The 25,791-nt window shown below is 39.5% G+C and overlaps 2 protein-coding genes across 7 annotated transcripts; one reads left to right on the plus strand and one right to left on the minus strand.

Moving 5' to 3' along the window:
• Positions 1-932: 932 nt before the first annotated feature.
• On the minus strand, positions 933-18,900 carry LOC132263138 (reticulon-1-A). 6 transcript variants are annotated; one of them, XM_059762744.1, is made up of 6 exons: positions 18,029-18,900; positions 10,422-10,457; positions 3,454-3,661; positions 2,962-3,170; positions 2,783-2,888; positions 933-2,154 (listed from the first exon to the last, which is right to left on the minus strand). In XM_059762744.1, exons 1-6 carry the CDS (start codon positions 18,696-18,698, stop codon positions 2,100-2,102), a joined length of 1,284 nt encoding a protein of 427 aa, XP_059618727.1. In that variant the 5' UTR covers positions 18,699-18,900; the 3' UTR covers positions 933-2,099. The 6 variants fall into 6 exon arrangements, with proteins under 6 accessions (XP_059618727.1, XP_059618729.1, XP_059618728.1 ...); XM_059762746.1 differs by lacking the exon at positions 18,029-18,900 and adding an exon at positions 11,142-11,738; XM_059762745.1 differs by lacking the exon at positions 10,422-10,457.
• On the plus strand, positions 15,449-23,978 carry LOC132263134 (serine palmitoyltransferase 2). Its single transcript, XM_059762738.1, has 6 exons — positions 15,449-15,909; positions 19,295-19,525; positions 19,587-19,942; positions 20,394-21,084; positions 21,156-21,418; positions 22,634-23,978. Exons 2-6 carry the CDS (start codon positions 19,373-19,375, stop codon positions 22,848-22,850), a joined length of 1,680 nt encoding a protein of 559 aa, XP_059618721.1. The 5' UTR covers positions 15,449-15,909; positions 19,295-19,372; the 3' UTR covers positions 22,851-23,978.
• Positions 23,979-25,791: the final 1,813 nt, after the last annotated feature.

The raw sequence follows: 25,791 nt of genomic DNA on the forward strand, positions 1-25,791 counted from the left end.
TTTTTTTTTCTTCCTCTCCTTTTTACCTTTAAAAATATCCTCGCGTCGACTTTCTACCCAAAAAGTTCTATGCAATTGTGAGAGACTGAGTGAGACGATCTCTCATCCTTTTTCATCATCATCATAACACACAAATTACAATAATTAAGTTCTTAAGTAATGCCTTTAATCATTAAGCTTATGTTTTCTTCACTTCATCTTAATTTACTCTAATATACTTTTCTCTCTGCATTTTTTTTTTATAAGTAATAATTTTTTACGCTTGGTCACATTTCAAATAGCTGATTAACTTTTTTTTTCTTTACTTCATCGTCGTTTTTTTTTAGCATTTTCCTTGCTTCAGAATATTTTTTGCACACCCAATTTTTTTTAGTCATTTTTCTTTTATACCAATTTCTATACAAATCTTTTACTTTGCAGCATTTTTTCACGCAGTTTTTTTTTTTAATTCTCTCACCACAATTAAATTATTTTCCTTATTTTCTCTCACTTTTTTTTTCTTAGTACGGATTGAGATTCGGGCAAATATTATCTCAGCACTCGCGTTTTATTGCGATGCGCGAAATATTATTTATATTAAAAAACTCTCACAAAGAATAGTAATAAAAAACTAAAGAAATCTTTTCTTTTCATTTTTTTACTCATTAAACATCTAACGCTGATTTTTTACGGTAGCCTTTAATAATTCTTTTCACTTTTTTCTCCTCCAATAAAATTCCTTTGCTTTCACGAAAAAGAAAAAAATATATCAATATTATTGTTTACACTCATATTTTCTTCACTTACAGTAATAATAATAATTAATTTATGTGTTTGTTTTGTGATATTTTCATTCACTAATAAGAAAGGCATTGTAGTTTTTTTTTCTCACATATTTTTCTCTCTGAAAGTTCAAGAGGTGTTTTTTTTTTATCTTAATATTTTGTGGGAGGGAAAAATGAGAAAATGTGTTGAGAATTAAGTTTAAAAAATAAACTGAAAAACACCGACTTTGTATTTAATTCATTGATGAGCCACAATTACTTATTCAATTCTTCAAACGTGATTATTGATTAGGTATATTTCTTCATTTTCTCTAAATATTTCTTCCACTGCTTTTGTCATAGAATTTCACCCACTTTTACAATCTTTTTCTCGCACAGTTTTTTTTGTATATTAATATATCCATTAAAATGTGCAGTGAAACAGGTAAAAAGAATTAATTATTCATATAAGCAACACGAGCAACACTCTCAATGTCTTGAAAAATTTTGCCTTTTATACTATTTTTTTTTTATTGAGAGGAGTGAAAAAGAAATCATAGGATTTTTGACAAAGAAAGCAATTCTTCTCACTACAAAATTACAGGTGAAATTAATTAATTAATAATAATTTGGGTAGGGAAAAAGTCCTAAAAATTGATCGAGAAAAGTAGAAAAGAAATCATATTTACAATTTTTTTTAGTTGTTTCTTCGCATTTTTTTTGTTTCAAGAAAGTTTTGCAATATTTACAAGTAATATCAGTAATTTTTTTTTATTTCCTTTTTCATCAATTACAATTACTATTAAAATGTGAGTCGACTTAGTAACATAAATATATCTCATTAATTTATTTATATATACCATAAATATTTAGATTTTACTGTTTCTCTTTTCCCTTCTCTTCATTAAATATTGTGTTCTTCATGATAAAGTTTTCTCTTCTTTTCTCCTCCACTGATATTTTTAGTGTTATTTTTCTTTATATCTTCTCATTATTTAATTCTTCTCTAACAATGAAATTTTTATTTTTTTCTTTCTTTTCATTAGATCAACAGAAAATGTGACTATTTCGCAAAAAAAATGTATTTCAATGATTATTTCCATTTTTTTTATACTATTAATTCCCAAAAAGTTTGTCCTCAAATTTCAAATATATTTCACTTATCTATCAAAAACTTCTCTTCATTTTATATATTCATCTGACGAATTTATACCGTTATCTTCGCTATCAATATAAAAACATAAAACGACAGAATAATTATGGTATATGATTTTATATCATGTGACTTCTCTGAGAAAGCAAGATGCGAGAGATTGTTGTTTTTTTGAAAATTGCATTGATTTCCCCTCACATAATTTACTTATCCTTATCACTCTCGGTTTTCTTTCCAATCGGGACAGCTGCTTTAGCCCTTTTTTTTTGTTCAGCCATGGTTGAAAAAAGAATGGACAAATTGAGTAATTTAGCCATGAAATGCCAAGGAAAAAGTCACTCACGATTTTTCAGACCATTAATTTTGCGATGATTCAATAATTTTTTGATTTTTTTTAATACAAATTTCCATTATTTTGTTTTATTAATATCACAAAATATTTAAGTGTTTGATAATTTTCTGAATATTTTATCAAAACTTAAATATTTCGCTATTTTATTTTATTAAAATTAAAATCTTTGATTATTTTCTGAATATTTTATTAAAATTAAAATCTTTGATTATTTTCTCCTCATATTTCCGCCAGAGGGCAGAAATTTAAACTTTAACGTCATGTTGAAGTTCCGATTATATTTCCGCCTAATTTTACGTATTCAAATCCAGTTTGTGGCGGAATTTTATGACTTTTTTCGCTATTTAATTTTAAATCTTTATTAGATATTCTAAAAAAAAATATTGAAATATAATAAAATTTATCGAATTATAATAATTTTTGATTATTTTTATTATTTAAATTATTTGATTCAGATCACTAAGATTCCTCAAAAATCGCTTTGTGACTTTTCCCTTGTTGAAATGCTGAAATAATGGGATTGTTTCTACTCACTTGTCGGTGATTTCTATCACTTTACTCCTGACTAGATCCAGATAAGCATCGATCGATTGCTTGTTGTTCTCATACACTTTCGGCAGAGTAAACAGAGCCACGAAGACTGCAAGAAGAGAATTCAATTGCTTAGTTTTCACAGAGAAAGCACTTTTCTTTGTGCCGGTGAAATTCCTTACGGATGATCACGATGGACATGCCATTGAACCACGAGCCCACGTAAGTGAGACACCAGAGCAGCAGAGCAAACTTAATCGAGTCCACGAGATCTTCCACCAGGAAGAGACGACGAAGCTCCACAATCACTGAATTCACGTGAGTCACGCCCACATTGACAGCCTGCTGAACCTTGTCCTGAGGCAGCGTGAGGTCAGTTTCCAAGATGGATCTGCAAAAGGAATCAAGCAGTAATTATCATCTTCATCTCTTTTTTGATGTTACATTTTGCCGGTCAATTTCTCTCAGTGAACATGACTTTTCTCTGTCATTGAACACTTTCTTAGTCGCGCTTCATTGATATTTATTGTGATTATTATTATTTTATATGCAAATGTGTTAAATTGAAGTGGACGAAATTTGATCCAATGATGTCGTCAGCAGAGAAACGCCACACAGAGATTCTTCTTATTTTTCAACATTGACAAATAGAAAGAGTCTTGCAAGAAACTCACTTGAAGGGATGTCCTTCTGACGTCTTCTGCACGGCTTGCAGGACATTTTTGTAGATTGTGAAGACAATGGTGCCCAGGAGAACGGTCAGCGAGAGATAGGCGAAGACACTGATGACAGAGAAGCAGACCATGGCCAGGAGAACGGCCAATCCGGCTCCGAACACCGCGCCAGACTTCTTCGGGTCGCGCCAGTAGATGAGAGATTCCACTGCAAAGGATCCAAAGGACAGAGACACATTAAGACACCCAAAATCACAGTCAATGCAACTGCTTTAATCCCTACTTCTTGCAATTGACTCAATTTCACAAGCCACAAATCACAGTGAAAAACCCGCTCTGGTGTGTGAGGAAAATTCACAATGAAAATGATCTTGTGCGCAGGACAAGTTATAGTTTTTCTTCGTATTTTCTCTCTCTCTCTCTCTCTCGCGCTCCTCAATTGTGACAAACTCCACTTTTCATCTATGAAAACCACCCAAAATGAAGAAAAAAATTCCTCCGAAAAAGCACACAATTTTCATGTGTGACGAAAGATTAAAGAATAAAAGAAATACTTGTGCTTATTGTTGTTCTATTTTCCGCACTTCTTTTTCTCTTCTTCACCGTCTTCTAATCTCCTTCTCTCAACACACCGTGCGCACTTTTATGTGATAATTTTTTTCAATTTAATTGTCTCTTTTCTCTCTCGCGCGCATTGACCAGAAATTCTTTGGGGCGGAATTTTCTCTCAACAAACACAGAGAGAGAGAGTGTGGAAGAAGAAGAAATGTCTTCTTCACACTCTGATGATGATATTATGTCACAAGAGAAAATTTATTGGAAAGTGTATGGATGAGAGAAAAATATTTTTTCACACACAAACACAGGAAATTCAGAAGAAGCGCCACTAAAATCCCAAATTGAAATTCATCATTTTGAAAAATGCGCTTGACGGTGTGTTTGTGACTTTTCTGCCATCGTCAGTCTTTTTGGGAAAGTTGGAAAATTCACTCTCGCTCTCAGAGTGTCTTTTCCACATTCTCTCTCTCTTTCTCTCTGTGTGTCTTGAGTGTAATTTTCTCAAGTGTGTGCGGCTCTTAAGAATAAAAATAAATTTTCACACACTGAAATTTTGACTCTCGCAGTGGAAAATTGCGGTGAAATATCAAGCATTTTGATTCACTCTCTAATTTTCCACCAATTGACTTTATTTTTGTCTCTTATTTATGAACTTTCTAACACAAAATCGAGGCAGAAAAATGATGATATTTTGGACAAAAACTCAGCAATATTCTCAACAACAATCAAAAACCCAATAAATGCACTTTTCAATGCAAAATCCCACATTTTCCACATCAGCAAAAACCACTGATAGTCTCAAAGTGAATTGATAAACCTCCGCGAAGGCCACGAAACGTGTTCAAAGTGACAGAGCGAGAGAGCGAGAGAGAGAGAGAGAGCGAGATTGAAAGTATTGTCCACGTGTCTTGTTGCGGAAAAAACCTCTGCAATTGTGAAATGGATAAGAATTGATCTTCAATTCTAAAATCGAGTGCATTTCGTGGCATTTGCCGCGAGGGGTTCTTAAATAATTCCACGTGTGATCAATTATGCAGCACTTTGTGGAGGCAAAAAAGCGCCACGAAGTCGACTTCATGACACGATGAGGATCGATTTTTTGTACCAAGAAAGAGTGTTTCATTTCAGGGATAAATTGTCCAGTTCTCCCCACCGCATTCAATTTAATATTCCTGCAGACAATTTGTGCGTGTTTGCTGGCCTTTTCCGCCCACCCTTTGTCACTATTTTCCACCGCACATTTTCACCCCCCCCCTCGTCTTGTGTGTCGGCGGTGGAAAAGCCAACTTTCTGACCACCACGAGAGAGAAACTGTTGCCGTGAGAGAGAGTGAATGGAGAAGTGTTGATACCAGACAAAAATATGACACGTTTGCAAATGAGAAACACACTCACAGAGAGAAAAATGTTGAGCACATTCTCTTGAACATTTTCAACGAAAATTTTCCTGCATTGCGCCGATTTTACGGATGTAATTCAACAAAGTGTGTGTCCACACTGAAAATAGCCACAATTCACCATCATCGGTGCTTGCCAGGAGAGATTTCCCAATTGCAATTGTCAATCGTCCAGATAAAGAGAGAGATTTCAATGACCCATGAGTTTAATATACAATTTTCCACATACTTGGACCACGTTCAGGAAGGAATTCCTTGTGATTTCCATTAGTATATCGCGTATTAACATTCTTTCGCACCATTTTTCTAGCCCTTAAACACTTCTCACGTCTTTTCTAGGTTTCAAAGAATCAACCACTGGAGAATTGTGTCAAATTCACTCTAGTAGAAATGCTCCTCAACTCCAACAACCACACAATATCAAAGTCTGCGCGCACGCCAATTGGAACGTCACGAAGAGATCTGGGCCTCTTCTTTCACTGTATTGCGCGGCCCCAAAAAGAGAGACACCCAGCGATGGCCACGAATGCCACGAAGAGTTTTTGGAGTCACAGCTCTGGAGTTCCGACAACTCACACCAACAATTCCCGATCGCCGACTCGACAGCGGAGATCACAGACTTGTGAATGGAGCCACGCAACGTCTCTCTCTCTCTCCAGCTTGACTTTCATTGCGTACTTTTTCCTCGAGTGGGGCTCTCAACACTCGCGCCCAGAGATTACGCCAAAGCCCCCCCCCAAACAATCAACGTGTTCACACCAACGCGACACTTTCGCGAGCTGCAATTTGCACATGCAAAATCAGCACTTTTTGGAGTTCACGGACATCTCGCGACTCGCCAAGAGATAACGAAGAAAATTGTGATTCAAGGCGCAGCGATTTCATTGCGCTGTTTGTACACAAATGCTGTTCTTCACTGTCTTTCCCATTAAAAAAAAAAGTGTTCGACTCACAATTGGCGCCATAAATTGATTTACAGACATAGTTTAAGTGTTAAATTCTTCACAAAGAGCAATAAAAATCTAAATGGACAGAACAGAAATAGAAGTGGAATCACTGTTTTTCTTGATAAGAACCTACAAAAAACGCTTGAATTAAGACAATTTCTTTTCACAAATTACCAATTTACCAATTTAGAAGCATACAAAATACCCATTAATGATCGCAAAATTTCAATTCCGGTGAAAATAATTGAAAATCCACACGCTTTTTTTGCTCATAAATATTTTGTCCAACAAATCGTGTTCATTTCTCTCTTAAATTTCAATTTAGTTTCCCATTATTTTATAAACCATTAAATGTGTGTCTCATAAACTATTTTTTTTTCGCACATTCTACAATGTAATTTTTTTCACTCTGTGTCTGACAAATATTACCAACAACACCGAAATTTAGGGAAATAATTATAATCTGAGTGAATTTCTCACATGTCACATGAAAATAACACACCTTAATTATATTTTTACACCACTTTTGATGATTATTTTAAGGCATGTATGAATTGAGAGAAAGAGAGCAAAATCGTCATCATCTGCCCATGGGCAGAAGAATATTCTCTCTGTGAAATTTAATTAACACTGACCGTATGTTCGCGAAACCGTGGCAAGTTTACAAGGCACACGTCTTGCAAATTGCATCATAATTCGGTAGTCTTTTCATAAATATCTTCTCTTTTTCTTTTCCACCTCAGTTGCACATTGAAACGCTGTGCAATTAATTATTCATTGAATTTTATTACAGCACATCTTCTCTCGAGAGAGAGAAGACTCTTCAATTGAATTGATGAGGAGGAGAAAATACTTGTGGGAGTGCAGAAATTTAATTAGAGCCCTCTTTCTGCTACATAAACCAGGCTAAGTGTTTGGATTTTTCTAACTTCAATACAATATTTAATTGATTTTTCACTATCTCTAGAGTGTGAGGATTATTGTGGATGATGAAAAATTAGAGTCAAACACACACACACACGCCCCAAAGGTTCTTTTCCATGCACTCAATTCACCTTTAAACATTTCCCCACAAATATATCGCGCGCGCGCGGATTGATAAGAAGAAAGATTGCTGACAAAGTGTGTTAAATCTTTGGGGGGAGGAATTCCTTGTCGTCAACTTACGCTCTTCTCTGCTAAAATCGTACTTCAAATTGAGCAATTCCTGCAGGAGATCCATTGCCAAATCCTTCTTTTCAGCCTCAAACACTATAAAATTCTCTCACTCAATCAATTTCAACTTCCAACTGAACTTTAACTTTGACGCAAGAGGGAAAAAAGGGCATAAGTCTCTTCGCGTTTGCCTTTTTATAAATAGATCAACATTATTTCTAATTGCAAAAAGGCCGTATTGGCAGTAAATTTGGCTCAACTTCTCTTTAGGCACACTTTGCTAGTGAAATTATCTCACAAATTCCCAAAGCACTTTTCCCTGCACTTTCACGCGTCTGGACAATATCTTCACTCCGTCGTCAGTCGGAATTCCTGCATTCACACTCAAATCCAATATGGAATATATATATCTCGAGTGATGAACTTCAAATTGGATCCTCCTCTCAATATTCACAGTGAGTCTGGCGTTCGCGCTCGCTTCCCGGGGCCAGAGACTTCGTGGTTGTGGCTGTCACGTCGCGACTGAAAGCCACTTCTCGCTATACCTAATAATAATCAAAAGGCACGACATTACATAGCTTAGCACACTACACGTACTTTTCCCTCTAATCATCACCCCAAGGAGACAAATTGTTAGCGCTGGGGAAAATTGTGGGAAATTTTCGAAAGATTTCCCAAGTGACACAAGGATGATCAGACTGGAAAATGTGACAGTTAATTTTGTACATTTTCAAGTCACGGCTGTGGTGAAAAATTGGTCATCCGATGACTGCCAAATAACAGTCATGCGTCACGTGTTTTCTGTGCCGTTCGCTGAAGTCTCCTAAGCGCATGAAGCGCCACCACGCGCCACCATCTCGAACGCATTTCGAGGAAATCACATGAAAACTTTTAATATGCTATTAATTAGAGCTTCTGGCATCGATTTACCGAGTTCTCGGATATTATTATTGGTGAAAACACAGCTTTTGTCATTGGACAATTGTTTTAGGTCATCTCTTTCTTCCCCACGCGAATCGTGTATTTTCCTTCCTGCTCACGACATTTCTATGTCGAGTGTGTGGCTGCAGATTTTACGTTGGGCAACCCGCGCTGAATTTGACTTTGACGTGTCTGACAATGCGCTTGCTGTCAAAATGGTCAAAATAGACCAATTTCATATGGAAAATCGAGAAAATCGTCAATGAAATGAATTTATATTGTGGAAAAAACTCAAAAATTTAATGATTTCGTCCATAATGAGCCATAATTGTGGAGAAAATCAGATTGTGTAAAGGCGCCAAAAGTTGATCTGCAGACCAAAATTCTGAAGGGAATCTGACGGGACCGAGCCGAGATGGTATGAGCAAAATGCTGTGTTTTCACCATATGAATTATCAGTTTCATTGGCATGATCAAAACTCTAATTCCTCGGTCACCCTGGAAAAATCCTGCGGAAAAGCATAAGTATCTCACGCGTGAAATGCAGAGAAACGCGCCTGTTAGTTAGCGATTTTACGCAATTTGCCATTTATTGAAAATGCATAATCTAAAATGGTTTTAAAGACACATTTCAGCCCAGAACGGTGCCAAACAGAGCTCGAATGTCATCTTCGGGGACGATCGTGTGTGCTAGTTCCCGGTCGGAATCGAGTCGCATGAGTATTCTATGTGACCGACAAATAACCCAGAACCGACCAATTTTCGGGCATCTATTTGTAGTAGTTCTCGACTTTAGGGTATAAATGCTAAAAGCCAATAGACGGTCAGATAGAATGCTATTTCATCTCGCCGTGTTTCTTAGGTTGTAGATCATGAATTTATGCTTTAAATTAATATTCTAATAAACCTACCTTCAACCATTTTCTACTATTAATTAGGTGAAACCTTTTATGCTTGTGCAACATGCAACAGATGGCGCTTTAACAGATTTACAATTGCACGATTTACGCTAATTTGCCTAAAACACTAATTTAGCCTGTTTTAAGTCAATTTACTGGTGATTTTTAAGTAATAATGTTGGCATTTTCTTCACTATAGCAAATCTTTTCTATGTGGTTCTAATGAAAAAATTTTCAATACCTAACTTTTCCGGCAATTTTCAACCATCATTGTCTACGTAATTTTCCTCGTCGTCCACCGTGAGAACGATGTGAAGTAACCGAAATTCAATTTGTCCGTTGTATCTCATTCACTCTCATTCATTTTCCTACATTTTTTTTTAAATAGACTTTTGCAAAGTCGGAGGGGATAAAACTAAACATTTATTGTCTTACAACATGAAGCAAAGTCACGAGAATTTCCCAGTCTGAGTTTGACCCCTTCGACTATGAAACTTTGACGATTCCAATCATCATTTCTCTCTCTCTCTCTTTTTCTTTCTGTGATTTTATCAGGGATTTTCACGCACGCTATCAATCATTGAAGCGCAATTTTTTCTTACTAATCATCGCATTCTTCATTTTTGTCATAATATTTCTCTTTCTTTGCCGGTGTGAATGCAATTTTTCAATGTATGCCTCTTCCTTACGTCATTCACGCCAATCTTTTTGTTCCACATAAGAAGCCAAATACCCGGACCACGATTGTCTCTGTGAGGCTATCGAAAGTGTCTAAAATTAGTATGAACTCAGCATTGCGAGCGCAAGAGGCGAAGGAACGAGAAATACGGACATTAAATTTGAAAATGGCAATAAATGACTTATTCAACTCTCAACACTTCACCGCGCAATTATACATCCGACGAAGGTCTTCTGCAGACCTTCCACACCACTCTTAATTCATTCAAATTGCCACCCTCAGTGCAGTGCTTATCATATTGTTAAGAAGAAGTGCTTCTGTGTGTGTGTGTGTGAGTTATTTTTCGAGAAAAGGCATTAAAATTTCCCGCTAGAAGAAGAAGCGCAAGTAAACATTAACCCCAATTTTCTTACCTCGTGGATGCAAGCGTTCAGGCTTAAACCATGTATCTGCAAAGGGAGAGATAATTTATAGCATTTGGTTAGTGTTAAAAAGCACAGATAGATGAAGAGGCATTACATGAAGCGAAGATGAAAGAATGGTACAAAAAGCATCAGGTAGATTTGAAGCAATGGTTAATAATTTTTTTTAAAGATATATTCATGCATTTTAGGTGTATTATATTCATATATGTACAACAAAGAAGTATCAATTTTTCCTGCTGCTTGGCAATGTCAAGAATATATTGTTACAAGTTCATCCCGAAGAATAAACACTGGTGCTGAAATTCTATCCTATTCTATGAAAAATACTCAAAACAATTCTCTCACTGTTGGTCTTTCTTATTTGATACTCTCCATATATAGCGAGAAGTACGTTTGCAGACAAAAGAAACACATATTCTGGAGAGCATTTAAAATCTATTCTTCCGCGAGAAACGAGTATGATTGGATTATATAACAATTTCCCGGGAATTTATTGTCATTCCATTTCAAGAGGCCAATCAATTGACCTCTGCTTGAATTCCACAGCATCACACAAGTGGAAAAAAATCTCCAAAACATTCTCACTCGCAAGGGCGAGAAGAGTAAAAACTGTTGATGAGACATTGAACGGTCGATAAGAAGCCCAAATGGCTTCTAGATAAGATGCCTTAATGACAATGGAGATATGTGGGAAAAGTCATTACGTACGAGGATCAATGAGGCAGCAGATGAAGGGCTTTCTGGCCAATTGTCCGTTGCTCCCATCGCTGTGTGCCATTTTTGCGTGTCGAACAGAGACTTCACTTCCTCTCACTTCCTCACTTCCTCAATCACTTCGCAGCAGCGGTCAAAACAGACCCACCCTTTGAGCAGGTGAATTTGTCACACACACAAAAAATCCCCCTCTTTGATGAGAAGAGACTGAATTTCGCACCCTAACAAAATCCACACCTTTTTTTCCAATGCAATGCGCACTTAAACCACCTCACGACTTTGTCCGCGAAACACTGGCGTGTCAAGGAAAAAGCATCCACCGCTCGAGAATGAATTTTTCCAACCTTCGCAGATTCTGCAGGAACAGCACAACACAACAGAACCCAAATTCACATCTATCGATCGGCAATTTCCAGCAAAATAATCACATGCGCACTCCAAAATTCCCGGTGATTTTGCGCTGTGAACCCACGGGAAAATATGCTGCTTTTCTCTGTCTCCTTTGTCACTAAGGATAACAGCAACTAACACACACACACACGCCCTGCGAGCCTTCCCTAATTCGCGTGACCTTTGCGGAATTAATATGATGCGAAATTTTCCCTAAAGACACTCTGACTCCGAGAATCAGCCGCAAAATGTTGAGCGACAGAGGAGAAAAAAAAAAACATGAGACGCAATTGCAAAATGTCGAGAGAACAAAGTGTTGATTCTCTCACTCAGCAGAGAGAGAGACTCTGTTTCAAATGGGTGAAAAAGCCACGGAGGGGAAGTGAGAATCTCCGGACAGAATTGTACAAAGTGTGCATGAGTTCTAATGGTCACACAAACACAAATGCCATCCATAATTCAAAGCTACCAACAAGAGAACATGACTAATACGCGAGAGTCGCCTGGAAATCGCCACTGGAAGCGAGCCATTATCTGCCAATGCTCAGCTGAATGCACATTCACAACCTGGACGAGAGAGAGAGAAAAGAGTGTTGTGTCATCCACCATTGAGGGCAGAAATACACCATGAAATGATAGCAAATCCCGCGGTGTTTGCCTTTTATCAACATCAGCTGGGAATTGTGGCTCGAATTCACTGAGAAATCCACTGCAAATCCACTCAATGGGACACCTTATAAATCATCCAGAGAGACACATTTGTATTCTAGGAGACTTGGAAATGTGAACCACAAATCTACATTTGCATACACTCATAAGAAAGGCGGTTTTCTTTCAACCACGTCTTTCACGCATTGCTGAATAAGTTAATGTTTCAAGCAAAAAGTCAGTCATTCTGAATGTTCTTCAAGGTTTTGTGGAGCAAAGGAGGAGATAAGATTGGCTTTCAGCACATTTTAGACTTTTTCGGTTATTTTTACGTCACTCGATATGAATTGGGCAAAGAAATTCATGACTTATTAAGTTATTTACCGACTAAAGATTCGTTGCAACTTTATTTTCATAACATTTAAAATAAACTGTCAAAAATATGAATTCGTAAAACTGCGTTGCCAGATTGCAATAAATAGCATTTACGAAAATGGAACATTTATCTTCTGAGGAGGCAAGAAAAACCGGAAAATTCACGTTAAGATTAAAGAAATTGACAATAATGATGTTCTTACGTTGATTAGCACAAATTTATTGGATTTATCTTGTCATTTGAGCTCATTTCAATGCACTATATTGAGGTTATGTGTTTCCGGAGATCCATCGACCTTTTTCGAGGAAACTTATTGGCTTCCAAAAGCTTTCCGTATAAAAAAAAAAACTCTTAACTTTGCTTTGCAACGCTTTCACATTCGTATTTTAATTGTACTTTACACTAGCGCCGCTAGGCGGCCGCCATTATAAGCTGTAAAAAGCGTGAAATTGCAACGCAAATTCACAGCTTTTATGAATTGAAATACAAAATCTGTAATGTTGCAACGACTCTTGCAATCTTAATATTCTATGCTAATTTGTTGATTGCTCATAATATTTTCCCCTTGGCTAAAAGTCAAAGAACAACAATTGATTTTACTTAAATATTAAGGTAAAAATGACGAAATGACGTCTATGTTGAGAAGAATTCATCAATTATGCATCACGGAAAGTGACGAAAAAGTGATGAAATAAGTCTTTATCAAATATTTATGTAAATTTCACTTTGTCACCATTTTGCAGACTTTCTTCTTACATGAATTCTTATCATGAATTTTGCATTCTTCACATCTTTTGCCGAAATTTGCCAAAATTACAGACAAAATTGCGTGGGTTTTGCAATCAATACCAGTGAAATTTATACGCAGCATTTTCCTGCATTATTGGCAACTTCCAGTTGGCTTTTCATTCACAACACAGCATCAGAGAAATGTAGACTAATTTGATCATAACTCGCGCTTTTCCACCCTCTTCAACAGAGTGTTTTTTAACACAATTCATGGTCGGTTGACTTTCACATTTTGCCAACTAATATCTATAAATCACATGCAATTTTCTGTGTAACATCCTCAATGTTAAGTAGCTCTTTTACATGCTTCTTCAGCAGCACAAAAATATTGCCCGTTTTCGGTTGAAAAAATCTCCCGTTTTCATTTCAAAACACCAGCACAAAATCGCATAATTTCTGGCGCCATAATTGATATGCGAAGTTGTTCTGCGAGAGGAAAATTCTTATATTGTTCAGACGCATAAATTTGTAAATGATGAATGAATGTCTGAAAGTCTTAATAGATTCAGTGTGAAGAAAATTGAGGAATTGTTGCATAAAATTGACGACTTTTGACACCTACTTTTACCTCATTTCCCTTGCAAATGACTTTCTTCATCGCCCAGAACTCTCGACTGTGTGAAATTTCAGACATAAAATCAATTCATTGTAACTGAGAATCCAAATTCCGCAGGTTTTTCTTGTCGATGTTGTAAAGAAACACAATAAATAGCACACTTTTAGCAGCTATTCCGATTTTTTCTTCTCCTCTTATTTGCACTGAAATATCTTGTCTGGAATTCACAGAGTTGCAAAGAGAACAGATTTACTGAAGTTATCTTTGATTTTTAGTGCTATAAAATTAGCTCCACTTGTAAAACAGTTGCAAATGCCCATGAAGATGAAATTTCAAGCATTCGCAGTGAATCTTGCTGTGGAAAACCAACAAGAAATGAAGGGATTTTCCTCTTGTCTTCCCATCGAAAATAGCTTGTTCAATCAATCATAAACACAGAATTGTTTCACTGTTGGCATTCAAATCTAACCACAGAGAGTGAGAAGAAAAAGGCAATGGGAATTGATTGAGAGAAGATGCTGAATGAATAATTGTATGGAATTCTTGGGGGAGAGCATTTGAAACATGTGTTCCACACCATCAATTCATCGCATTGTCTCTCAAGTCGCGAGCATTCCTTGTCTCTTCAATGAATCCGAGAGTCTCTCGTCGCCACGATATATTAATTAAGAATCAAGGAGAAAAAATATGCCCCAAAATCTGTACACCACTTCTTAACACTTCTGCAATTCCTCTGCAAAATCTTGAACGCTTTAGACACTTCTGCACGTTTTTAGATCGCTTTTTAGACTCCTTCAACGGATTCACACGCTCATTCCTGACTAATTACAATCTATGCAATTTTTTGAGGTTATGAAACCTACTTTTAAAATCCTTCTCACACTAATGAGTAAATATAGAGAATCTCTGAATGTTTCTACTAGATAATAGGATAGAATTTGACACTTTACGACAAAAAATCGCGGAAATAACTTGGAAATTACATTTTTTTGAGGTTATCATTGACTTTTAAGCTTATTCTCCTTATTCTCAATCAACATAAAGTTTTTTGGATAAAAAAATGCTTTGATCTGTCTATATTTGCAGCTTTAACATAAATTTGATTAACTTGAGGGTAATTTAATCACCAGAATCGGTTCTAAATCAATCACATAACCTAAAAACGACAATAAAATTGATTTTTTTGAGCAAAAATGATTGAGAAATGCCTCAATTTGTTGAAAAAGAAGCTTTTTCAATTCCAAACACTTTCTCAAAAGCTGTACACCTCTTCCCGCCATAATATCTGCCCCTTGTCGAGAATCAAGATATTCTTCACTCTCTTGGCGGGGAGACGATGTTCAAAAAAATTGCTCCTCTCCGCCTTTTGGAGCCCACAAAACAGAGGCACGAGACGAATATCATTCTCATGGCATTGTATCAGTCACACATTAAATGTGCGATTGGATAGAGATATTGTGTAACACTTTTCTTGATAGCGCCGCGCCACTCTCTCGATCATTTTCGTCCCGTGTGTTTCACGCTCTTCTTATTCTTTCGCCCCGCTCACAAACTTTCGGTCGCGCCACCCAAATTTTTCCTGATAAAAATTCGCACATTCCGTTGACTGTCTTTCTCTCCAGTATATCCATCGGACAAGGAGGTGCAGCACAGCATTTGTGGAGTGTCGCGAGTCGAAAGTGTGCGCCAAAAAAAAGTTCCCCTGGATAAAATTGCATGACTAGAGAGAGCTTTCATGCTCTTCTGTGACACAGAAATTGTGGATTATCATTCGTGATAATCGCATGAAAATTACGTGACTTTGTGCCAATTTGCTCACTCTCTCAGTGATCTGGATTCTCAGTCTGCGCAAGATTTTCAACAAGAATTTGATGTGACGCAACCGAATTACAGTGTCAATTGTCACCAATAATTCCCAATTACAAGCTCTCGCGGGGAATTTGATATCAGGTGGAGCTTCGCCGACTGATTCACTGTCATCATCCACACAGCTGGGCGAGAAGGTGAGTCCCAGGCGTGAGTGTGACAATTCCTTATCACAATTGCGCGCGTGAGTGTGTTTGTGACGTTGCAGAAAGTCATGTGCGATAAAACACTATCGCGCGATTCAATTGACGCGATTCTTAGTGGCTGTGAAACATGACTAATTATTCCCACTAATGATCACCATTAATCTCAACAACGGTAAAATGTTCAGGTGAACTCTTCAGCGCAGAAGAACTGGCGGTGGTAATTCAATTATCATGTGTGGCCGCCAGTGTTTTCCCAAGGGGCAGATCATATGCCACAAATCTGTACACCACTTCCTGACACTTCCTCCGTCTCTGTGCAGAATCTTCAACACTTCCAGACACTTTTGATCGCATCAAGAGGCATTTTTTAGACTCATTCAACTGTTTCTCACGCTCATTTCTGACTTATCGCAAATCTAATCCTGATTTTATCGTCTAAACAGGTTTAAGCTCTTCAAAATCTTAGATTTAAGATTGTATGAACTAATCTTAACATCTCACAATCTGTCCATGAACAGTTTCTGTCTTGATTTTCTAGTTTCATCTTTGAAAATTGCTTAGAAAAACTCTTGCAAAATTGTGAGGTTATGAAAACTAGCTTTAAAATCTTCTTGGACAAATTATAAATCCTTTCAAACGTGGAAATGAGTAAACGAAGAGAATCTCACAATGTTTCTAACTGGCTAATAAAGTATTAACCGCGGAAATAAGTAAGCAAAGGGGCTAAAATGTCATTTTTGAGGTTATGTTTGACTTGTAAGCTGTTTTTACGTCCCGAAATTTAAGCAATCTGATGTTTTTCAAGCAGAAATGCTAATCCGTGCTAAGAAAAAGTGATATATTTACAGCTTAAACACAATTTTGATGAAGAATCTGTTTTAAATTAATCACATAACCTAGAAATGCGATAAAGCTGTTTATTTCTAAGCAAAATAACAGCGATAGATGCTTTTGAAGTCTAAATTTTTAAAATATTTTTCCACTTCCAATTCCTAAACACTTCCGTGAAGCTGTACACCACTTCTGACCATAATATCTGCCCCTTGTGTTTCCCAACTGTACACAAACCGCCAATCTGCTATCTAAGCTCATCCTCAACTCTGTCAACATCGTCGGCAATTCACATCAATTATTGCCGTGCAATTCAGCACTCTCGATCCATCGGAAAACTCTCCATGAATTTCAGTCGATACACAATTTTCGTCCTTCCGCAGCGACGTTTAGCTTGAAGAAATTGTTAATGTAGGTCATCGGCGGTCTTATCAATATTCCCCGTCGATCGGGACACGCGCTACTGGAGCGCAACGGTCGCACTTGACCAAAAAAGCGCAGAGAATTTCGCAGAATTGCCGGCCGTGAACATTAATTTGCTAAACACACGCGCACAAGAGAAGCTCAAGAACTCTTCGTATAGAACAATGCAGAGAGAGAAAAAAATAGCACGCAAAAATATACCTGACATCATCGGGACAATTGACAAGGTGCAAAAATACTGAGTCAACTCCATCAGCAACTGTCGGATTTCCACGATTTCCATATTGATCGCGCGCATGATTTCAATCGCAACGCGGAGAATTAGCGCGTTAGTCGATTTTTCTACTCAAGCACCAGAAGAGAAAAGAAGCGCTATTTCTGTGTTAGATAACATTTTATAACACTTCAACAAGAGCTGGAGATTAGATTTGAATCTCTTCATAAGCTTCACACCTTTCGCGATATTTTTTAGTGAGATTGATTAAATTGGACAATTTGTGTGTCTCCAAATATCATTTTATGCTTCTCCGAAGCTTAGAAGAAAAGAAAGATGCGTTCAAGAACTGACATGAAAAGAAAAGCAAAGAAATTTCCGATAAATTCAATACGCTTCAGCGAGATCGAGCCCACAAAAGGGGGCCCCAAATGGTGCTAATCAGGGGCCAAAAACCCCGTTTTTCTCGCTTATTTTGACGCTCATTGTCGATATCTCAGCCGAAACGGAAGCTCAAGTCTGCGATAAGAAGCGCAGTAAATATGCGCCCGACGATTGCTGATCGAGCTGACGCGCGCACTCAATGGAAAATTATGCGAACGGGCCGAATTGTGATCTTATCCGGAAGCATTTGCCACTCACCCAGTCCGAAGCGGCAGAACATCTCCTCGGCGGCGATCCGCTCCTCCACCTTCTTCTCCACCTTCTGCGGCGGCTTCGGGGGCTCCGCCTTGGGGCGCTCCTGCACCGCGGGCGCGGGCTTGGGCGGCGGCGGCTCGGGCTTCGGGGGCTCGGCGGCCACCTTGGGCTCCGGCGGGAGTGGCTTGGTGGGCGCCAGCGGCTCGGGCGCCTTGCGCTCCGGCTCCTTGAAGTCCTCCAGGAAGTCCTCGGACGAGACGAACTTCTCCTTCTGCGACGCGTAGGGGTTCAGGTAGTCGTCCTCGATCTGGTCCAGCAGCGGCGGCGTGGCCGCCTTCGGGGGCAGCGGCTGGAAGCGCTCGGCGTCCATGAAGCTCTTCGTGGCGTCCGCCTTGAAGTCGTCGAAGGCGAAGTCCGGCTCCTTGTGCGCGGCCTTTGGAATGTCGTTGCTGAGGAAGTCGTCCAGGAGGCTGGCCGAGGCCTCCTTGGCCTGCTTCGGGGCCGCGCCGAAGAAGCCATCGTCGTCCATGAGGTTGTGCGACGAGAACGGGTCCACATGCTCAAAGTCGTCCGTGGAGCTGGTGGCGCTCACCTGGGATTGGCCAGCCTGTCCGGCGCTCCCCTGGGCCGGGGAGTGGTCGCTCTTGGGCTCGAAGTCCGCGGAGAAGTCCATCGCAATTGGCACTTCCTCGGATAAATCACAGAACTCTCGTGCGGGCGGTCTTTTGCGGCGCTTGATGCTCTTCGGGATTCAATCACTGGGCACAATTTTCCGCTGTCTCGCCACTCTTTCGCGAGAAAATCCGTGACTCTGGGAAGTGATGGCCGCCCAAGAATAGCTGAACAGAAAGACGATGCAGGAGAAATCTCTCACTTCCAGCCAGAGAGTCTGCGGCGGCGCCTGCGCTCTCTCTCTCTCTCTCTCGCTCTCGCCCTGGAAGTTCCCTCTCCGGATGATCCCACTAATCGGCCCGATGACTCATCGGCCGACCACAGCTATTGCGTCACTCGCACTGCCGCCGAATGGCTTTGTTTACGATTTGGCGCTGCGCAAGTTCCACTGTTATTGCGAATCTCGCAACACTGATTTTCCACCTCCAGATGCCACTGGAATGCAGACGAGTAATTTTCCTACTCCTGACACTCTCTCTGTTATTCCCAAAGATGCTGCCAAATAGAAGGCTTCTTCTAGCTCTCACAGATCAGAAGTCTCCTAAGCCTACCTCCCCGTCTTGTGCTTTGAATCTGACGTTTTAGGCTCTTCGGCAGGTGGCTCGGGCCGGAACCTAACGCGAGAGTGCGACACGAGCGCTGCGGACGTCAGTGAGGCACTGGACGAAGGAAAAAATGGCTGCTCGCGGTGTCGCCGGCGGAGTTGGCGAGGCGGATTCCGGTGAAATTCTGCGTGACGGGGGCCCCAAGTGCCGCGGCCTGGCGAACGGCGTGCACGCGGACGGCGGGAGGCGGTGGCCCAGCGCCCAGATGAACGGACACGCGAAGGTGAGTGGCGGCCGGAACAAGGTCACGTTTCGTGGCTCTAATTTTGGGGCTGTGATTTCAGGGCATGACGAACGGGCAGCTGCCCCATGACTATCCCAAAAAGCCGCGCGGCGGCGACTCCACCAGCGCCAAGGAGTCCTACGAGGAGGTGCCCCTCTTCGTGGCCTGCCTCACGTACCTCGGCTTCTACCTGCTGATGGTGCTGGGCTACTTCAACCAGCTCTTCTTCACGCCCAAGGTGGCCAAGGAGCGCCACCGGGACGGCTATCCGTCGCTCTACGACAACTTCGAGCGCTTCTACTTCCGCTACGTGTACAGACGCGTGCGGGACTGCTGGAATCGGCCCATCTGCAGCGTCCCGGGCGCCGAGGTGGTCCTCAAGGATCGCGTCACCAAAGACTACGGCTGGACGTTCGAGTGAGTGCCCCTTGACCCCCTTTCGTGACTCGCCGACGCGGTGTCACTCACCTCGAGGGCTGGCCGGCATGTCTGGGCGACTCCCAGCCCATTAGGGCGGCCTGGGAAGTCGGCCAGGCCTCGAATTAACCATTAATAGGCAGCAATTTCGTGGCGAAGTGAAGAATTTTGCCGAGTCTCGAGAAATCACGCAAATGAAGCACGTGCGGATCGATTTTTCCATTAGTTTTTTATGAAGACATCGTCGCGGTGCTCTTGAAGAGCCGATAAAATCCGCAGAACGCGTCGAAAGGGGCGTTCTGCGGGGCGGAAGTGGCATTTTTGCTTTCTCTCGCGTTCCGGGAAGGCGTGAAGTGTGTGCATTTCTGGGAAAACCGTGCGTCAGAATATTAGCAAACACTCTTGTTGGAGAAGATAAGAGAATGATTCTTATACGCTTGTTCGTTTGCAGATTCACTGGAACCCAGACAAAGTGCCTGAATCTCGGCTCGTACAACTACTTGGGCTTCGCCGAGGAGACCGGCCCGTGCGCCGAGGCCGTGGAGGCGACGATCCGGGAGTACGGCTTGGCCTCGTGCAGCGCGCGGCGCGAGCTGGGCAACAGTCCGCTGCACGAGGAGCTGGAGACGCTCACGGCGGAGTTCCTGGGCGTTGAGGATGCCATTGTGTTCGGCATGGGCTTCGCCACGAACTCCCTCAATCTGCCCACGCTGCTCTCGCCGGGCTGCCTGTGCGTGAGCGACGAGAAGAACCACGCGTCCATCATTCTGGGCTTGCGACTGTCTGGCGCCAAGACGGTGGTGTTCAAGCACAACAACATGAGAGATCTGGAGCGCGTGCTGGAGCGCAATGTGGTGAATGGGCAGCCGGGCACGGGGGCGCCGTGGAAGAAGATTCTCATTGTGGTGGAGGGCATTTTCAGCATGGAGGGATCAATTGTGAAGCTGCCGGAGATCATTGCGCTGAAGAAGAAGTACAAAGCGTATTTGTACTTGGACGAGGCGCACAGCATTGGGGCGTCGGGACCGCACGGACGTGGCGTTGTGGACTACTTTGGCATCGATCCGCGCGAGGTGGACATCCTCATGGGCACGTTCACGAAGAGCTTCGGCTCGGCGGGCGGATACATTGCCGGAGAGAAGGTAATTCGGCTGGCCTTCGCGGCTGCTGTTTTCACACTGTTTCAATGGGATTTCCTGTTTGTCTTCCGCAGCGACTCATCAACTTCCTGCGCAGCCAGAGTCACGCTCACTGCTATGCCAGCTCCATGGCGCCGCCCGTGGCGCAGCAGATCCTCACGTCTATGAAGATCATCATGGGCAAGGAGGACGCGGGCGAGGGCGCGCGCAGGATAGATCAGCTGGCGCGCAACACGAGATACTTCAGACGGAGACTCGCGCAGATCGGCGTGATCACGTTCGGCCACGAGGATTCGCCAGTCGTTCCCATGCTTGTGTATTTGTTCTCCAAGCTCGGGTGAGTTTGTTTGCCAATTTGCAGATTATTATTTCCTATGTAGAATTGATAGAATCGACAATTCGTCAGCGCGAGTCTGAAGGCGATAAAATAAAACTGCTCAATGGCAAATTTCGAATGGAAAATGTGAAGAATCAGCGTGAAATTCAATGGAATTTATTCATGATAAATCAAAATTAGGGAAATGTGGGGCATTTTTGAATACTCTTTTTAATTTTGCAGTCCATTAGAAGCTAATAATTAAAACCTTCACGCAATTGAAGGTTGTTAAACTATTTAAGATCAAGTATGTTTTGATTTTCACCCTTTTTTGGTGTTTAATCCAAGGGGGAGATAATATCCCTTAAATCTGTACTGCCAAATTTGTCTGACACTTCTAGAATATGAAATTTGTAGTCTGTTTCGTAATCTCTTGAAGTTTCATTCGATATTTCTATAAGAATCAACTGAAAACCGCTGTTTTTGGTCATGTTTTCTGATCATAACCTCAAAAATATTACTAAGAAATCTTCAAAAACTCAGTTTGGAAGTATTCTAGATCACAAGAATTATCGCTATTATTGCTAAATCAGACGCTAAATTGTCGAGAAAGATTTTAAATAGGCATTTTCCAAGTCTAAATGGCTATTTTTGAGGTTATGTTTAATCTAAGCACAGTTTGCGCAGTTTCTTGGCTTCAAATGATCAAAAAAGCACTGTTAAATGCTTAATTCTGTCAAGAACTAGCAGAATTGATGTCCTAGAATGCGAATTATTTACTAAATCTGTCCTTAATTTGTTACATAACCTAGAAAAAAGATTATTACGTTTGTTTTTGCGTGAAAATCGAAGGAAATTCAGAGAATCTGAATGATTAGTGAGTAAAAGAAGTACACAGGAAAGGAATATTGAAGGTTTTTCAACACTTCCACTCCTTTTGAGTACTTCTGCTGAGCTGTACACCACTTCTGACCGTATTATCTTCCCCTTGGTTTATTCAGCAGAACACAATCAATGTTCTTTCCATTTTTAGTCATAAAATTGATTCCAAATTCTCATCTTCGTGGAAAATACAGTCAAAATCTGAATTGAAAGTCAAATTTTCTCTACTTTTGAAGTGAAATGAGAGTTGAAAATATGGTTGAATTGAAAGGCAAAGACATGGTTTACTAATTAGCGCTGAATGTGTGCGAAATTCATCATGTGACTGACCTTCTTTTTCACCTTTGTTTTCAGTGCTGTTGTCCGCACGCTGACCACGAAGAACATCGCTGTTGTTGGCGTTGGCTTTCCGGCGACGCCGCTGATGGAGGGACGCATTCGATTTTGCCTTTCTGCCGCCCACACCAAAGAGCAGTTGGACTACGCCTTGGCGCAAATTGACGAAATCAGTGATACGATGGGCTTGAAGTACTCGAGAAAGCCTCGCGATCCGAATCCCATCATTTATTAGAAAAGGGTGTGATGGACATTTTGGGTGGGTGAGAAGTGTGAGAAAGAGAGGAAGAAGAAGATGTGGTGAAATTGCTTGAGAGATTTCGTCCTTTAAACACCAAGAAAACACATGAAAACACTTTATTGTAAGAGTTAATTATGTATTTCTCTTTTTTTCTTTTGAAATGTCCAGTCAGTAAGTGAGCATTTTCCTTATAGAAATCTTGTCTGTCTGTTTAATGTTTAGTTTTTCTTTTTTCCTTTTGGGATATGAAATATTGAATGATTCTTGTTTTCTTTGACCAGTTTTTATACACAGAAAAAGTATTATGATTTTTTTTTTGAGACACAATTTGCTGGTGAAAATTCTACCCGCAAATATGAGAAGAGTAAGAAAATATGTTTAGGAAGTAAGAAAAAAAAAATGGGGCCTTCTGAAATATATTATTTTTTACTTTATGTGTGATGATTTTCACAGAAATTTTCCATTCTCTCTGTTGTGGAAAAAAGAAATGATCGGGAAGGAAAAGAGAGAGAGAGAGAAAAATGTATTTTTCGGCATTGAACATTAGATAGAGCTTTTCTCCAAACAAACAAATTCTCTTGAGAAAATCATACTTAGGATTTAGGGCTGAAAATTGTTGAGGAGATTTTTTAGGTGAGGAAAATTTATGTGTATATTTAGTGTGTAGACGAAATTGTCTCTGATTGATATAGATAATTTATGAGGAAAAGCAAAATGGAATGTAAAGCGTAATGATTTGTTTTCTTTCTGTTGCTCTCGCTATTCAAAAGTGTTCTTTAATTCTTAATTCAAATACAAATACAAAATCCTTGACCAAGTTTTGAATTTGACGAGCAGCGCAGAATTGAACCAGGTTTTTGAGCACTCTTTTGTGAGTTTAAGGGATGAGAAGGAACCCTTTTGAGAAACAGTATATAAATAATAATTCTTCATTAAAAAAACATTTTAAAACGCTTTTATCGCTACGATTCTGTGAATCGTATCAATATTATTACAAAAACAGAGCGAGAAATGTGTGCGGAGTGAATTAAAATCAAGCACAGGAAGAGAATAGTGAATGTGTAATTCAATGACAATTGTCCTTTATGAATTAATAATAATGGTTGAGAAGCGAGAAAGAGAGAATAGAGGGAAAAGCAGGTGAGATTCTCGCGCCATTTGTGTGTGGACACAATTTTCTCCCATTTTTGGATGTGATGAGCTTTTGAACAAGAAACATAAATATAACAAAAGGGAAGGAGGACATAAAAGGAGCAAAATATCATTCCTATTGTAATAAGGAAAATTTAATATTAAGATCATTAGAGAAAAGCGTAGAAGGGAAAAACAATGAAGAGGAGAGCATCATTTGCCTAAAAAGAGAGCCAAAATAGGAAAATTTGTGCTGCCAGAGAAATTTTCTATATATATATAAAAAAAAAATCATTAAAGAGAAGCTTTTCAAGTCACTCTTTTCACACCCATTTTGAATTTCTCCTTTTGTGTTTCCTTTTTTTTGGTATTAATTAAAATGTATTGTTTTTTTCTTTGATTTGTGTAGATTTTTGGGGAACAAATCAAAAGAAATTTTGAAAGTTGCACAAAAATCTGCTTCACTGAAGAAAGAAAAGAAGAAGAATGAAAAAAAAACGTCTAGTCTAAAAATTGTAACTGTTTTTTTTCTTTAAATTAGTTTTGTGTAACTTTTCATAGAATATTTTAGAGGCGATGAAATCACTTTAAAATTGTCTGTTCGATTTTTTTGTAATCTTCACATCAATTATTTAGCTGTTAAAATTTCACAATTTCTCCACAATATTAACAAATCAAAGTATAAAATTCTCCTGATTTTTTTTCTCTAATGAAACTTTCAAGCTAATCTTCTTCAAAGTTCAGCGAAAAGCTTTAATGGGGAAACACTTGTATAACAGGAGAATAAAGGAAACAAACAAAGTTTAATGCTATCAAAAGATTATATATTTAAAGAATAAGGAAATATAACAAATTTAAAAAAGAGAGAAAACAGAGGAAAATCAGAAGTAAAGTGCACTAAAATAAAAATGAGTGTTTGAAATCTAGAGAGAGCGAAGAGAATTATAAGAAATGATATGAAGATTGTATATTTTAACTCTGTAAGCATTTAATTGTTAAATTGTAACGTTTAAGGAATCAAATTCACGCGAAACACACACACAATATTTTGATGAATAAATTGCCATTTAAATAACACGCGCGCGCCTTAATAAATTCTCAACAGTCGTCGATGGAGAAAGTTTAGCGCGCGGCTGCGGATGAAAAAGAGGCACAAGTCGTCATTTTGGCAAATGGAATTTTCCGTCTGTGATTATTTAATTATCTCAGCAAGAGCGCGAAAGGGTGGCGAAGCGACGGGGGTGAAAAAGTGAGGGATTAGATAAACAAATTTTGTCAGTTTGTTCATTGAATTATATTTTCCGCGGTGCGCCTTCAATTTTCTCTTGGCATCCAATCGATTTTTCATCAGCGTGATTGTCGAGCCCTCGCGACTGTTGCGCGTTTAATAGCACAAAGCTAATGAGTGCGAGCTTTAAGCTCGTCAATTGAATTCACATTTGCACCCTTGTTTGCACCCTTGTGCGCCTGTTTCGCCTCGCCTAGAACTGGATTTAAGCGTGATGTGAACTTTCTGTCCTTTTTCGTCAATTCACGTCTGGGATTTAATTGCGTCAAGGTGGAAAACATGCGGCTAAAAGATGTACATCATGTCAAAATTTGCCTACAAAACGCCTGGCAATTGCTTAAGAACTCAAGCATTCTTTTGGAACATAACCTCAAAATATCAAAAATCTTCAGTTTATTTCGCGATTGTTCTCGCAAAAGAAGTATTTTATTTTGTTATCTCTTCAAAATCTATTTATAAAATAATTGTGCACAATTTTTAAAGAGTAAAAAACGAATTTCATAGCTGAAAAACTTG

This window comes from Phlebotomus argentipes, unplaced genomic scaffold (genome assembly GCF_947086385.1).
Source record: "Phlebotomus argentipes unplaced genomic scaffold, Phlebotomus argentipes genome assembly contig_15, whole genome shotgun sequence".
Taxonomy (NCBI): Eukaryota; Metazoa; Arthropoda; class Insecta; order Diptera; family Psychodidae; genus Phlebotomus; species Phlebotomus argentipes.